General features: G+C 59.3%; 1 protein-coding gene across 1 annotated transcript; it reads right to left on the bottom strand.

Moving 5' to 3' along the window:
- Nucleotides 1–1394: 1394 nt before the first annotated feature.
- ITM2C (integral membrane protein 2C) lies at nucleotides 1395–15221 on the bottom strand. Its single transcript, XM_059053073.2, has 6 exons — nucleotides 14920–15221; nucleotides 6776–6916; nucleotides 4571–4759; nucleotides 3797–3907; nucleotides 3140–3290; nucleotides 1395–2635 (listed from the first exon to the last, which is right to left on the bottom strand). Exons 1-6 carry the CDS (start codon nucleotides 15049–15051, stop codon nucleotides 2544–2546), a joined length of 816 nt encoding a protein of 271 aa, XP_058909056.1. The 5' UTR covers nucleotides 15052–15221; the 3' UTR covers nucleotides 1395–2543.
- Nucleotides 15222–16384: the final 1163 nt, after the last annotated feature.

Raw genomic sequence — 16384 nt, 5'->3', positions numbered from 1 at the left:
TCTGTGCATGTTTGAGCAATGATCCGTTTGTATTTCTCTGTGAACTGCCTGCTCCTATTCTTTGCCCCTTTATCTATCGGGTTGTTCATTTTTTTCATATCGATTTATAAGAACTTAGCATATTAAGGAAAATAGCACTTTTATGTCCTGTGTTTCTAAAATATCTCCCCCAGTTTGCCACTTATAAAACTTTTGACTTTGTGGTATGTTCTGTTGCACATAAATTTAAATTTTTTATTAGTCCAAGTTATTATTACTGGTAGGTATCATGCTTAAAAAGATTACCCTCCTCCACGATGATCTTTTAAATCATCTCAAGTACTTTTAAGATTTCTTTTCACACTTAAAACCTTTGAATTAATTTTGTTACAGGGAAGCAGGACCCAGGTTAATTTTCTGTCAAAATGACTAGCCAGTTGTTCCAATAAAAAGAACCCCCACGTACCCCACTAACCTGAATTTCCTTGTACTTAAGTCAACTTCTGGACACTCCACTGTGTCTCATTGATCTTTTCCTTTGCTACACCAAACTCTTTTAATTCTACTAGGTTTTATATTTGCAGACTGTTCTCCCCCCCTTTTCAGGATTTACCTGGCTGTCCCCCATGTTTACTTTCCTCAAATAACTGAAAATGTGTCAGGTAAAGGATAAACCCTGTTGGCATTTTAATTGTGACTGCGTTGCATTTAGGTTGGGAAATGTAACAGAACCCAACATCTCTTCAAGATTGCCTTTACATCTGAGAACAAGGCGTGCCCGCACTAATTTGAATCTTTTACGTCCTTCACAGGATTACTGAGTCTGTGAGCCAAGGGTGTAGACACCCGTCCCCAGGGCAAGACCCAGGTCACACCTCTGGGGTCCACTCAGCCAAGGCTCCAGGCAGCTCCCACACCCTTCTTCTCTGCACATGTGACCCTGTGACTCACGCAAACCCTACCTCATATCCACCGAGATGGTTACTAATCGCCCAGAATGTGTGGTGAACAGGACACCGTCCTTGTGCTTAAGGACACGCAATAATGACGTCATCTTCCGTGTAGAACTGAACGGGTGGTTTACAGGCACTTAAAAGCAGCCAGACCTTGGGCAAGTTGCAGGATCTGCGGTCCCTTTCCTCCTCCCTTGCCTGTAAAATGTGAATCTACCTGACGGGGAGTGACTGAAGGGGACACCTAGGTTCCTTGGCTGAGCCTCGGAGCAGGCCCACCTCTTCAGGGGCCAGATGCCAAGCCCTGTGAGTGAGCTTCTCCTTCCTGCTGCTCCCACCTGCCCCCCCGCCCCCCCACCCCTCCAAGCCTACGGGTTGGGGGAGCGCCCGTCACCAAGCCGACACCCCGCCCCGCGCCCCCCACCCGCCTTCCCCTAGCCAGAATCACAAATCAAAGATGTGTATTGTTCTACAGACAGTTCTGAAAAGAGATCTAATTGAGAAAATATACAAGGCATTTAAGAGTTTCATCTCCAGTGAGCACCGAAGTGTGACTGGAGGCGTCGGAGCCCTCCTCTTCAGGGCTCAGGGCGGAGAAGGTTAGCACATCGAATCATCAGTAAAAACATGCAAAAGTGAGAAGGAAACGGAAAATAACGCTATGTTCCCCCAAAGCAGAGGGGGACGGAATTTCAGAACAAGGAGGCAGGGTGTACAAGTACCAGGTGGCTCTCCCTCCCCTCCCCCGGTTTTCCTCTCAAACGCCCCCCCCCCAACTGGAGAATGCAGGGAGCCCCGCCCACTCGGCAGGACCCACAGCGCATCCCTGCTCAGGGCTCAGCCCGCAGGGCTGCCCGTGGACAGGAAGAGAAGAGATCTCCCCCACTTCTGCCCTGTTCCTTCTCTGGCTGTGGCCGCGGGGGACCCCGCTTGTGCTCCTGGCGGGCCAGGGCCCCCAGCCCTGGCTCCTTCCTTCTTTGGTTCCACCCGGAGATTGTGCTTGACGGATTCATCCCCCCCCCCCCAAACTCCAGGCTCCCACTGGTGGGCTGAAGGCACTGACAGGAGTCCTGGGGAGACCCCCAGGACAGCCACCTCCCCTTGTGCTCTGGGCGGGTCCACCCCTGGGTACATTCCCTCCAGCCTCAGCTCAGGCCCGGGACAGGGGAGGAAGTGTGCTGTGCACGGAAAAAGCCTCTCAGACCTTTCTCAGCTGTGCAGACGTTCCTGAACCCCACTCCACCCCCCCGCCCCCAGCCCGCCCCTCGCCAGAGCCCCAGCATGCCTGGCCCTTCCCTCCCGTCCTCCCCCTTGGGCTGCCAGTACAGCTGTGGGCCAGGCCCCCGGGGACCTGACCTCAAGATGGTGGTCACAGAAACCATCCTGGGGCGTCCCCTCCATCCCCCAGACCCAGGAGGTCAGCAGAGGGTGAGGCCTTGAGAGGTCACAGCTCTGGTACAGGGAGGCGGGCAGGGCTGGAGAGAAACGGGAAGACACGTCACATCTATGGAAAGGCGTCCAAAGTACAAGCTAAGCGAGGGGAAGGGCCAGAGTGGCCAGAAGAGAAAATGGAAGAGGGCAGGGGCGGGGCCTGGAGGGAGGGGCGGGGCTTCACGCCACCCCGCAGATGAGCGTCTCCACCACGAAGGTGTTCTCGAAGTGGCGGATGGCGTTGCAGTTCTTGGCCCCTCGCTTGTTGATCCCTGGGAGAGAACAGAGAAATCCCAGTGAGGCCTGTGTCCTGGCCTAGAACTGGCTGGGCCACAGAGGCCACCAGCCTCAGAGCCTGAGCAGGGCCTCAGGACCCGGGCCGTGGAGGAAGAGGCCCAGCAAATGAACCCCAGATTCACCCAGAGGCAGCACGGTAAAGTGGCATGAGCTCAAAAGCTCCTCCCAGCTCTGCCACCTTCTTGCTGTGTGACCTCAGGGGTGTTTTTTAACCTCTCTGTGCCTCCGTTTCCTCATTTTTAAAAGGTCGGCAAGAATAATGATGACGAGGATGAGGATAACTTACACTCTCTTAGGAGGACATAAAGAGTGTAAAGCAGCGCCTGGCACATAGTAAGTGCTCATTAGCTGTTATTACTGCTTCCGCAATCTGAGCTCTCGGACAGCTGGTCTCCAGCTACGCGGCCAGGCACTGCCAGAGGGTGGCCATGGTTTGGAGCTCAGGGCAGGGGCCAAGGTGGGTGGAGTCAGCCACTCACGCCTCCGGGTGGCCCTGCGCCGCAGCCGGTAGGTGTCCTTCCCGCTGCACAGGTGGTAGATGAAGGAGCCCAGGGCCTCCTTGTCACTGACATGCTCCGTGACCACCATCTCCTCCTGGATGATGTACGTCTGCGGGAGGTAGGTACCCCTCTGCAAAGGGAGTGGCCACAGCACTGGGTCGGTACCAGGGCTCGCCGCTCTCGGTCCCCCATTGCCCTCGCCTCCCTCCTGCTCCCGTGAGCCGAGCCCCCCCAGCGCCCGCGGTGCCCTCCAGCACGCCCAGCCCGTCATCCACAGGCCGCGTGGCTCGCCTTCCTGACGTCCCCAAGCACTCCCTGCACCTGCACCTGCACCGCCGTGAGTCACGTGTGTGCTCTCCCACCCTAGGGGGAGCGCTCCTCAGGGGCGGGGCCCCCAACTCCTCCCTGCACTGCTGACACGGGGCGACGGGGGGCATGGCCGTGAACACTAAGGAAGCCGGTCTTGGGGTTCTTCCGGGGCGGGGGGGGGGCAGAAAGGAGAGGTGTTGACTCTGAACGTGGGAGAAGGGAGCTGGAGGCGGGGGGACCAACCTGGCGTGCTTGTCAACCTTCCCTCCCCTTGTCTCACGGAGGCGGGGCAAGGGAGAGGCGAGGTGCTGCCGGGGCCCTGCTCACCTTCACGTTCATGAGGAGCTCCCAGAAGTTGCGAGGGGGCAGCACGATGGTGGTGTTGAGCTCAATGACATAGCACTTGTCCAGGGAGATGTCGTGATAGGCAGTGAGACCCTGAACAGGAAGAGGGGGCCGCGTCAGTCTCCGCAGGCGGGCTGTACGGGGCACGAACGCCACTGCGCCCATGACGCACCCAGATTCCTCAGCACCGGGGCGGGGCCCCCTTCTCCCGCTCCTCTCCTAGCCTGTGTTTGTACAAGGTTCCACTCACTAGATGAAAACACTATTAAATGCTTCGGTTGTGACAAGGATTCTTCTTGGGGGTGTACAGCAGAGGTTCGAATTTCTGGGCAACGTCCTACCTGTGCATCTCACCAAAGCTGGGAGGTCCCGCCACCCCTGTGGACAGCCTGGACCCTCAGCGAGAGGTGCTCCTCCCAACCCCGTGAGCCGCATCTCGATAAGATGTCAACACGGAAATAGCTCAGCAAAAAGGAACACTGGCCTCGCCCGCCCGTTACAGCCAGCTGTCAGGTGGCCGAGGAGAACATCAACCATGACTAGTTCACATTCAGTGATAAACCGCATGACGTATATGATAAAAGCGGTCTCTTTAAATCCCTGATTGACCTAAACCGTAGATATCGACTCCATGGTTTACCTTACGCGGTATGTACTCCAAGTTTGTACAAGGGGCGTGGGCATTCTCCTTTCACACCTGTTCCTCCTTGTGGTGCCCCCCTCGCCACCCCCGCCCCGGGGCCTGGCTGGCCTCACCCGCTGGAAGTCATGGATGATGTCCGCAGGGTCACCGCCCCCAAACTGGGGCACCGGCACATTGATGCGCTCGTAATTCTCCTCGAGGTAGATCTTTACGTCCTCCTCCAGCTCCATGCGAGGGCGGGCCTGGGAGGACAGGGAGTCCTCGTAGAGGACGCCACAGTGGAAGAAGTTGTCTCGGGCCAGCTGAGCAAGGTGGGGGGCGGGGGGAGAGAGGAAGGGAGAGGGGGAGAGAGAGAGAGAGAGAGAGAGAGAGAGAGAGAGAGAGAGAGAGAGAGAGAGTCTGGTCACACAGCGCCCTCCGTGAGACCACTGCCGCCTGCCCAACCACTCCCGGCTCCGAAGGCCTGGGGAGGCAGGGAGGATGGGTCTGTGACACCCATTTCACAGATGGAGAAACTAAGAAACGTGGTGAGTCAGGGAGGGTGAGCCGGGCCTGCCAGTTCCTAGGAGGACGACCTCTCTGGGCCTCAGTTTCCCCATCTGTAAAACAAGGTCACCCCTCAGGCTCCTTCTGGTCTCCGAGTCCACGAGTCTATGGCTGTGAAATGGGGCAGACCAGCGGGGGGACAGACACCTGAGAAAGAGCCTGGGGTCGGAGGGGTGTCCTCAGGGGCAAACGGGGGGGACTCTGGATTGGACAGGCTGGGCCCTGCAGGGTGCCACCCTCCGCCACCACCAGGCGGTGCTCGCCCGCCCTTCTTGCCCCCTTTGTGAGGCCCCGAAGACCTTGGAGGGCACGGGAGGAAGGGGCAGGAGCTGAGAGGCAGCCCTGTTATCAGATTCTGGTGGCACCGTGTCCAACCTCAAGCAAGGACCCACCACCTTCCCTGGATCCTTTGCTTCCTGAGAAACCAACACAAACACAGTGTCCCCTATCTGAGGGGCACGCCTAATCACTCCATCAGTAAGGGAAGGGAGGCAGCCTGGCGTGACTGAGGCCACGTGACTGACCAGTGGACCACGGGACCCTCCTACTTCTCCAGGGCCTCCTCCGGGTCCGGCCCACGGTGGGCAGACACCCCTTTCTCTGTTTTAGTGTAAGTTGTCCCGGGAGGATGAATCATCACACAAGAATCATACTGTCCCAGGGCGTAGACCCAGAGGCTGCTCTGAGGTTCCCCTACTCCCTGGGCATTGGGGTGGGGTGAGGAACCCCAAGAGGGCATGAGGGGGTGGGTAGGATCAGAGGGGAGGTCCAGGGCAAGGCCACAGCTGCAACAGGAAAAGGCCCCAGAAAGCGAGAACCAGGAACGGGTAGGGAAGCAGGCCACGGACGGAGGGGAGCTGAGGTTTCAAGGGCAAGGTCACATGGACTGCAAACTCTTTAGTCATTTCCATGGCAGAAAAACTGGATGACAACAAAGTCAAAGCCCAATGCTTGAGGGTGGGAAGAGTTCACTTGGGTCATAAATGACTGGCAATTCCCAACCTTTTTGTCACCGAGATTCCCCATTCGTTACGTTTATGGTTATTCTATTAAGCAACCTTTCATTTAACTACCTTCAGTTCTGAGAGCTTGGTGGCCCTGCCTTCCTCCCCAGGCCTGGGCTGGTCGCAAGGTTGCTGACCACCACCAGTTCTCTGGCCCAGCTTCGTGCTCAGATTGGTTGTGTGTGTGATCGTAGGTGGAGGTGACTGTCGATAAGCCACCCTCCACCCTTCACGGTTTATAGCCCAAATGTCCACACGTGTAAGTCCTTAGAGCAAGACCCATGGGCACAGGGACCGGGCTCTGAAGGGATCGCAGAGTTCCAATTTCTGCTGCACCCGAGTTCCTGGTGCTAATGCCCTGGGGTCATGCTGTGGGCCTCCAGCCCAGATTCCAATCCTGGCTCCCCCATCACCGACCGTGCTCCTGGGAGAGCGCCCTGTCGGCCTCGGATGCGTCCAGAGAGATAGGTGAGGACACTCCTCCGGAGCCCGAGGCAGTCAGAGGACGGGGACCCGGTCCTGTCTCCCGGACCAAGGCCAGGGAGGAGAAGGATGCAGGTCTTCTGGACTTGCCCGGGCGCTCCTCCCAACTAGGGGGCGTGCCAGGGCTCCCCGCGGCCCTCTCCTCAGCCCGGAGCACTCGAGTGCTCTCCGCCGTTCAGCGCCCGCTCCCGCCAGCTCCCACACCCACCGCAAACGCTCGCCCTGCCCCGCCCTCTAAAACGCCAGTCTTTCTCCAAGGCCCCGCCTCCCTCCGCCCCGCCTCACCTGAGCGAGGAAGAAGTATCTGTAGATGTAGACAGAGGCGAACACGAGGCCCATGAGCAACACGACCATGCCCATCGACAGGTAGCACAAGCCGCCCACAGAGCTCCCCTTCTTGTAGCGGTGGTAGGGGGGCCGCTCCTCCTGTGGACAGCAGTGCAGGGTCAGCCCCGTGGTGGTCCCGCACCCCTGGGAATCCCCGCCACCCCTTTCCGGAAGTGAGACCTCACCCTGCTGGCTGGGAAGGAGCCTGGGAGCAAAGGGAGGGGAGGACGACGCTCAGGACACACAGAGCATCGTCTCTGGAAGGAAAGGAAAGCATTACCAGGACACCCCCCCCCACCAGCTGTTCCCGTCTAAAGAGAAACGGAGCCCCACCTTGGACCCACGGGGACGAAGCAAGCATGTTTTGAATCACCCACGCCATTAGTCCCCTTGATTATACCAGTTGTGACCACAGTAGATTCTTTCAAACGTAGAGAGGGGGGAAGCACAGACATGGCCTTGGTGACTGAGCTAGGCCTAGGAACCTGTAGGAACCGGAGTGACTGGGTGGGCCGGGAGCCGCTGCTCTGGGCAGCGGGGACCAGGGAAGGCTTTTGAGGTAGGAAGTGACAAGATCCACCCGAAAGCTGGAGTGTCCAGAGGGACCGGAATGGGGACAGCGGGGGTGGAGAGTCTGCTGGGCTCTTCCAAGGAAGCTGCGGCGGGAAATGGTTGCTGACCAGTGCGGACAGGGCTCTGGGAGGCCCACAGGGTCTGGGCACGGGAGCTCGCACCCTCCGGCCACCCTGGGCAGAGGTCAGCCTGCCGGGGCAGGGATGGCATCACATGGGCACTGGTGTCGAGCAGGCCGTCAGGAGCAGGGCCCGCAGGGTGAAGTCTGGAGGCTTCCGAAAGCCTCTGCCAGGAGGGAAACGTGGCTGCCGGCAGGGAGGCCAGGGCAGGAGCTTCCTGGAAAAACCCTCTTTGGGGAGCCAGGCTCAGGTTTGGGACAGTAGCTGCAGGACTGCCAAGAAGCTGCAAGCCAGGCTGACCCAACTCCAGTCCACACACGTCTGGGCCAGTGACGGAGGTGTGTGTAAAACTCAGCAGCCCTGCTTTCCCCGGAGCGCTGAACTGAGAATCTCGTGACTCAGCCTCTTCCCAGCTGTGTGACCTCGGCCATCGCTTGTCTTCACGCCCTTCTTCGCGGGCACCCCTGCCCTAACCCGGGCCTCCTTCACCCTGGAGATGTTGCAAAAGCCCCAGGCCTGGTTCTGCCTCTGGGATCCATCATTCAATCCCTCCTCCACGGTGTCCGGATGCAGCCGGGTGAGGGTAGACGCCAGTGCCCCTGCCAACCTCAAGGAGCTGTGGCAGAGGTGGGGGGGCAGGAGGGGAGCCTGGACCTTCTCCGGCTCCGCCACTGACCGTCTGCTTAGCCCTCCGGGCCTGCTTCCATTCTTCCTTCATCCTGCATAGCAGGAGGTCGGGCAGTGGGGACATGATTCAGGTCCAAGTTACCCAGGACAGGCCTTTATTCTCAGGGCACACAGGGGGCCCAGCCTGGTAGGCGTGGGGTGCAGAGCCTGCTGTGCTTGGGGCACATGGGGGTGTGGGACCTGGGCCTCAGGGAGCAGAGGGGCATCCCATCAGAGTGGGTGATACCTCACTGCTTGGAGCTCTCCCCTCTCCCCACACCCTTCCCTCAGGAAAAGGGTAGAAAATGCCTGAAAGACACCCCCCCCCATCACGAGGCACATGTATCACCAGGCCAGTGGCCCCCCGCCTCCAGCACCATGGGATGGAGACACAGGATGGAGAGGTGACCCAGCCCATCCCATACCCCCTCACAGGCTGGGCCATCTGCAGGCCTGGAGCCTCTCCCCACCCTGGCCCTGCTGCAGGGGTGCTGTGATCGAAACCGGAGAAGCACCTGGTGAGACCAGCCCCCTGGCTGGCATCTCCTCGGCATGCTGGGGCTCCCTGGGGGCAATAACCAAGGTCACTAGCACACTTGGGTGGCCACTGCCCACAGGGCATCCAGGGACAGCTGCCAGTGGGAGGGGGTGGGGGACTGCAAGCGTTTTGACTTTCCAAGGGGCTCCCAGGATCAGCCCAGGACGGGGCGACCCGATGACCAAGCTCTGCCAACGTCTCGCAGGAATAAGCCACCCAGGGGCTCCAGCCATCCTCAGTGGGTCCTAAGGAAAGGTGGGTGACACAGAAGAAAGGCCAGGTGCCACACCCACTGGGAATCCTGCCCTGGAGGCACAACATTTGTATTTACCCAGAGGCCCCCAGCGGGGGCTGGGCTGCGATCCATGTGAGGGGAGCGTCCCAGCCTCCTGACCCTCCAACCCTCTGCAGGTTCTCCTGTGAAATGTGAACAGACTCTTCCTGACAGGGCTTTGTTGGGATTAAAGAAGACACAGACCCTGAAAGCCCTTTGTAAAGGAAAAAGTGGTAGATAAAAATAGCAGATCTTTATCAGCTAAAGCTCTCCTTTTTTTTTTTTTTTTTTTTTTTAGGGCCACCACCAGCCAGCTGTCGAGGCTGCACAGTGGCCATGCTTTGCTCCTGCAAACCAGAGAAGCAAAAGCAAGCTTATGAGAATCGCTTTAAAAAACCCAGAAAACAAAAAAAGTCAATGGGCTACAAAGCAAGAGCCTGAGGGCCAGCTCCACAATTGAAGTTCACAGACAAGGTGAGGCCTACCAGTTTTATAGCTGCCTTTCTGCTCCCGGCTGGGTCAGGTGTTTCTCTGTGCCTGGGGGAGGGGCGGGGCAGGGGGGCCAGGCTGCCCCGGGTCGGGAGGAGGTCAGGGAGGATGAGGAGTGAGGAGGGGCTCCAGAGGAAAATGAGGCAAGGCTAACGTGGCCGAGGACAGTCTCCAGCCAGGACCCTTGGATCCCACCCTGTGTCCTCACACGTCTCTGCGGGTGTCCCTGTGAAGGCTGGGGGTCCCCCCGCTTTCCCAGAGCAGTGGACAATGGCTTCCTATCCTGCTCCTACTGACCTTGTAGGGCGCACCCATGGCTGACGCCCTGCTCCCCTCCCTACCGGACACCCCTCGGCCTGGTATGCAGGGGCCAAACCCCCAGAAGCATCATGGCTGAGCAGGAGGGATGGAAGGGAAAGCAGGCCCAGAGGCTGCTGGTGTCCCGGCTTCGAGACAGAGGCACTGGGACGTAAAGCCCCAGGTGGGCGGGAGACCCCTGAATCCTGCCCTCGCTGTCAGTGCTTGAAGGGTCAGCCCTGAGCTGCAGCCCCAGACACCTCTGGGGAGCCTGTAGGCTGCCTGGGCTGGAACCTGGGGCCTCACCCCTTAGGATCCTGGCTGCGCAGCTCAGACAGAATGACAGGAATGATGGCCGAGAGGCCCGCTTTCCAAAGCCCCCAGCTGCTTCACCTGTCATGCTGGAGCCCCCGGAGAAGGGCCCCCCCCCCACATGGAGCAGTTACCCACAGCCAGGCATCTGGGGGCTTCCAGAAAGTAGAAAAATACTGCTTCCATGGCAACTGGGCTTCCTGAGCCACAGGCCTCGCTGTGCACTCGTGTGGGGCATGTGGGCCACATGTCCAGGGACCCGAAAGGGGCCCAGGCCTCGGCCTGCCTGTTTCACGGAGCCTGCGGTGGAGCTCCTTAAATGATTAGGCAAAGCCAGGGCCAGAAGAGTCAGGGGGAACTCAGCCAACTTAAGCATTAACTCACAAGACCCACAGGGCTCACGCACAGAGCTCCTCAGCGACCTTCCCTCGGTAATGATGTCGAAATTAACTGCAGGCAGATTAACTACAGTTAATCTCTGGCCGCTCGGGGGCGGGTAGCAGGGCGCCAGAAATGCAGCCACAGCAGGCCCAGGCGGACAGCTGGGGGCGGGTCTCGCCTCACCTCCCCAGCACCAGTCCCCCCTCCTCAGCATCTTTCTTTACCAGGTTGCAGACCACAAAGGCAAGGGCACCAGTGAGAGAAAAAGAGAGACAGACAGACAGACAGAAGCCTAGCAGGGGTCGGGGGACTGGGCCTCTGCCCACGGAGCACGCAGAGCTGTGCTTAGACGTACAGACGTCAGCCGGGTAAATGCTGATAAGGCACCGTGAACTTGCCATCAGGGAAACCCATGCCTGCCCTGTGACCCACTGGTGCCCGCGGTGCAGGCCGTGTGAGGAGGAGGGGCGTGGACCCCGAGAACACCCTCCACAACCCTCTGCTCTGCTGTGCTTGGCTGGGCCATGCAGATGCCCTCTTCTGTTCTGTTCCTGACAGCCAAGGTGGGACCCCAGAGAACAAAGGCTGGGGGGGACGAGAAGCAGAGCTGCGGCTGGAAGGGCTCTCCTGGGGGAGACACAGCTCAGAGACACCGCAGGGGCTGCGCTTCCCTGCTCTTACCATAAACATTTTTTTTTTAATGGTAAGAGAAACTCATCCTCTGGGGCAATCTGCTGACAGCCTTGAAACATGCAAGGATGGGCCGCGGGGAGAACAGAGAAGAGAGGGAAATGAGAGAGAAAGCAGAAAAGCCACTGTGGCACAAGTCCAAACACCACAGCCCCTCAGGGAAGGCCCAGGGCACGCGGGCAAAGGGCAGGACTGCCCATTCACCAAGGTCCTTTTTGGCCCAGGCCGCAGGGCTGGCGGGGATGGGGCACCCGGGCAGGAAGACGCCAAGCCCTGCGATCCACCCTCCTGGCCGGCAGGGCACCCTCCCCCACCACTCCAGAAGACTCAGCTCCCTCCAGCCGAGGACCTGAGGCCAGGAGGAGGAAAGTGAAATCTGATCCCCAGGTATGCGGGCTGGGGGAGGGGGTGACACAGGGGCCATTAATCAAAGGCAAAAGCCAAGGAGAAAATTACAGCGTTGAGATGACTACTGAACACCGTTCTCTCCTCTTGCAGGCCCCCAGCTCCGACTGTTCGAGTCTCCACATGCCCACACCTGGCTCTGTGTGTGTGTGTGTGTGTGTGTGTGTGTGTGCGTGCCCACGCTCGCGTGCAAAGACACAGGCAGATCATGGGGAGAGGGGAACCGGGCTGAGAGGCCCAGGGCAGGCCAGTAGGGGAAGAATGATCCGGCCAGAGCGTACTAAGAGGGGGTGCTTCCCGTCCAGCCCACCTTCCAGGCTGGCTTGCTGCCAGCTGCCCATCGGCGCAGGCTCCTCATTATCTGGGAGGCAAGCACCACATGGGGGGTGTGGACAGCTGGAGGCGCAGCTGGGCCCTCACACCCAGGCCTTCCTGGCCCACCGAGGCGCTTCCTTCCAGCGGCACGTCTGAGGACAAAATCCTCCTTGTTTCAGTTTTTACTCAGAAGCAGCGGGAGGCCCAATGAGAGTGCCCCTGCCGCCCTACCCTGGCCCCTGGGGCCTGCACACAGGTTGAAATTTTATTAGGACAGCTAGAGGGTGGCTCACGGGTGAAAGGCCCTCGTGAACTCATCTGTTCATCGAGTGGTCCTTCCAGGGCTTTAAATCTTATTTTCGAGTCCAGTTCAGTAACCAAGGAGGGTTCCAGGGTCACCCGCAGCCAAAACAGACCTTCTGATCTCTCCTCTGGCAGGCCTTTCAGCACAGGACAAACCCAAATGCCCTGTCTTGATGAAGCAGCTCCTGGGGCCTCCCAGTCCGCCTGCCCCGGGCTGATGCTGTCCCGGGCTACTGTGAATGCTGGGCGCCTGCTGAGCTTACTGGGCGAGGTAGGAGGCAGGAATGGGGGGGCTTGCTCTACGCTGGACACTGGATGTGGGGGAAACATACCCACTGGCCAGGCGAGGCCACGAGAGGCTCACAGAAGTGAACTCTCTTCCCAAGGCTCCGATTCCACCAGGACACTGGCAGGGCCAACATGCGACACCCAAAAGCCTCCCCTGATCCCCTGGGGGCCAGTGAGCTGTGAAAGTTTACTAATAAGCAGATCTGTCCTAAAGGGGCTGGGATTTTAATCCTCCTCTTGGGGCCCCATTGCTCCCCCTTGCCAATTAAGACAGCCAGGGGACCCTACCCAGCTAACAAGGCCTGGGGGGTTGGCACACTCAGCGGGCTCGAAGCCACTGAAAACAGCACGGGGCAAATGTTGATATTTCCATTTCACGCTGGATGAGGGGGAAGAGAGGACGCTTGACTTTGGAGCCAGAAGCTGGACATCAGTTACCGCCAAGGCGATGCTGGCATCTGCCATCCCGCCTGACACCATCAGCAGGCTGCTGCAGGAGCATGTGCCACTCCTGTGAAATTCGGCAGACCTTCTGATGGAGTTTGAAATCCAACCTTCCACCGTCTGGCTGGTCCTCCCTCCTGCCCGAATCCTATAGCTTTTGGAGGCAGGGTCCAGTTTTCCAGGCCTCAGCTGGGTGCCCGGCCCCAGGAGTAGCAACTGGGAGAAGACAAGGGTGAGTGTGCTGCCTTGGGCCCCCAGCCCTGCACCCTCCAGGGGCTAAGTGGAAGGGAGGAAGGAGGTTTAAAGGGCCCCCTGCAAACTTTTAAAGCTGCAGGCCGGGCTTCCCTGGTGGCGCAGTGGTTGAGAATCCGCCTGCCGACTCAGGGGACGCGGGTTCGTGCCCCGGTCCGGGAAGATCCCACATGCCGCGGAGCGGCGGGGCCCGTGAGCCATGGCCGCTGAGCCTGCGCGTCCGGAGCCTGTGCTCCGCATTGGGAGAGGCCGCAGCAGCGAGAGGCCCGCGTACCGCAAAAACAAAACAAAACAAAAAAGCTGCAGGCCATGCCTTCAAATATGAAGTGTCCCCCCCATCTATAAGCATCAGAAGAAGATGGAGCTGCTCTGGTGGGGGCTGCAGAGCACCCCACCCCCCGGAAACCCAGCCCCGGGGTCACTGATGCTGCAGCGACCACACCAGGGCAGGGAAGCGTGCCAAGGCTCTTCCTGGAATTCCCCACTTAGGTATCTTTGCTCTGGCTATAACACCCACCTCTGAGGACCCTCACCTGTGTTCTCTCTTCCAGGGCACAGGTCATCCTGAAGCACCCACCCTCCCATACCTCCAAGCAAGGTTTAGTTTGAGCCATCAACTTGGGGAGGGGCCTTGGCGCTGAGGAAGACTTCCCATAAGCCAGCAACGGGAAGGTGGGGGTCGGGAGCTTGGTGCGCCCCCAAAACGCCAGGAGCGACGGCCGCGTGGAAGCAGCGCAGACACCTCTGCCGAGGCACTATAGAGCCAGGCTGGACCAGCTCTCTCTCCCTCCCCTCCTTGCCCGCCACGCGTCCTGGCCCCTCTGGGCCCTCCGCCGGTCGGACTCCAAGCAGCTCAGACAATTTTCCACGGCGGAAATGCCTCCTCTCCCCCAGGCCGGAGGGAAAGGGGAGGAGGGGAGGACGCTGGAGGGGGCGGGGTGCACCGAGGCCCGCCTCCACAAAGCGCAGCCTGGGTGCTAGAGGGCACCAGGGCACCGCGGAGTGGAGGGGGTAGCCCAGTGCGCGAAGGAGCAGGGAGAGGCAGGAAGAGGGCAGGAAGGCCCAGGCGGCAGGGGGCGCGGTGGGAGCAGGGCACCCAGCCTCGTAAGCCCGAATCTCGAATCCCGGACGTGCGGCCAGGCGGATTCTGGTTTATCTCCATTTCATGTATCATCACTTTCTGGTCCACCAATTCAGGTGCAGACTAACAGCACATCCCTTGCCCCCAGAAGTCCCCCGTTTGGGATGCAATCAATAGTCCCGCCCCCTTCGTTGGCACCAGAGCCCCTCTCCCCATTCCCCACCAATCACAACCCACCGCCCTACTTTGGGGAAACAATGTCCAACCTTCCTCCCATCCCCCACCTGGGGACTCGACCCGCGGCCCCTCCTCCATGATTGGAACCAGACACACATACCCCCACCGACATTCCTCGAACCTCTCCGGACCAGCTCCCTCCCCTATTCTGGGGCCAGGCGCCTAGGGCTCGGTCCACTTTTGGAAGAGACCTTGAGCGCTTCCTCACCTGGGACCATCGACTCGGACCCCCTCCCATTCTTCACACTTATGCTTTCGGCTTTCCCTGAAGACGAGGACCCAAGGCCCCTCCCCACTTCGGGATGGATGACCCGTTCCGGAATCCCACCCCGCTCCGCTCGAGGCTCCGGGGTCCCGATGCGCCTCGGGTAGTCGCCGGAGCCGGCAAGGCGCGCTTTGATCCCCCGTCCCCTGCCTGAGACCCCTGGTCCCTCTCACCCGAGCCGGCGTCAGCAGGATCTCAGTGGCTGGGGCGGGCGCCGGGGCCGAGGCCGAGGCCGAGGCCGAAGCCTTGTCGGCCTTGTCGCCCTTGATACCGGCCACCGCGGGCTGGAAGCTGATCTTCACCATGGCTGCGCCGGGCCGCGCGTCCGCCCTGCAGCCTCCGGCCGTGCAGCCACCCTCTGTGCAGCCTCTAGCTGCACCACAGCCGCTCGGCTCTCTGCAGGCACCGGAAGTTTAGATCGCGTTGGCTCCTTTTCTCTAACCCCACCCCCAGCCCGCCCCGCCCCCGCCCCCCCAAGGGAGGGCCTTGGCGCCCTGCGCGCCTGCGCCCCCTTCCCGCCAGCGGGGCTCGCAGTGACCCCTGCCGGGCGCGCTGCTCCGACCTGGGGAAGTCTAAGGTTCCCTTAACCACTCACTCACTCACTCACTCCATCCATCCATCGCATCCATCCATCCATCCATCCATCCATCCATCCATCCAAGCAGGCATGGGCTCAGTCCCCATCGCTGCTTTATCCCTTCCAGCTGCCTCTCCAAGACCAGCATCTCCAGAACATACAGTCTTTGTTAAAACCGTGTTTGCCAGGCAAATGCATCTTCTAGACAAGCTCCCCGCGCCCTGTCCCACTTCATACCCTCCTCTTTGGAAATGCTGGAGCCCCCACTGAACCCGCCCACACCGCCCCTTCCTCCCACTTCCTTTTCCGACGTGTCCTGGGCCCTGGCAGGAGGCTTCAGGGCCAGGTGCCCAATTGCTTGCCTTTATCCTGCAGCCTGCATCCATCTACACCTTCATTCTCCAACATCCTTTTTCCTTCACTCCTTAATTCCTGCAGAACCTTCCTGTGGGTGCATGCGGAGAACACTGGGAGCAGAGAGATGAAGGCAGCCCCTGCTCTTTGACTCTCTGTGTAACCTGTGGCCTCGGTTGCTGAGTGAAGGGCCCTGTCGGCCATTTCTCACCCACCCAGGAGGATTATGGTAAGTGTGATGGGAAGATCCGCAGGGCAGGGTGTCTGGAGGCTCAGTCCTCATCTTACTTGGGATGCCTTTGGGCTGCTCCACCGCGCCCTCCCCTGTGACTCCTCCCCCTCCCCATCAACCCAGTTGAGGAGCCAGGATTGGCCCCAGTAGGAAGGTCTCCTGGAATCAACCCCTGCAACAGTTCGTTTTAAAACTAACACCCCAAATGTGAACTTTTACATGTGTTTTACCTCTTTCCCCAAATGGAGTCGTTGAGTGCCGTTCTTAAAAAGGATCTGGTTTATTACAATTTAAAGCACTGGTTATTTAAGACTTAACGATGGTAATTAAGCCCTAGAAGGTCAGTGGAGTGGCTTACTGGAAATGCAATGGTCTCAGACAAGTGTATACCCACGACCCTCCGAGTTCTATCAGCTCCCCAGAACTTATTCATTTTATAAATGAAAGTTTGTACCCTTTGACCAACCTCTCCTTA

Source organism: Kogia breviceps, chromosome 2 (assembly GCF_026419965.1).
Source record: "Kogia breviceps isolate mKogBre1 chromosome 2, mKogBre1 haplotype 1, whole genome shotgun sequence".
NCBI lineage: Eukaryota > Metazoa > Chordata > Mammalia > Artiodactyla > Physeteridae > Kogia > Kogia breviceps.
This window is presented reverse-complemented; position numbering and strand designations above follow the sequence as displayed.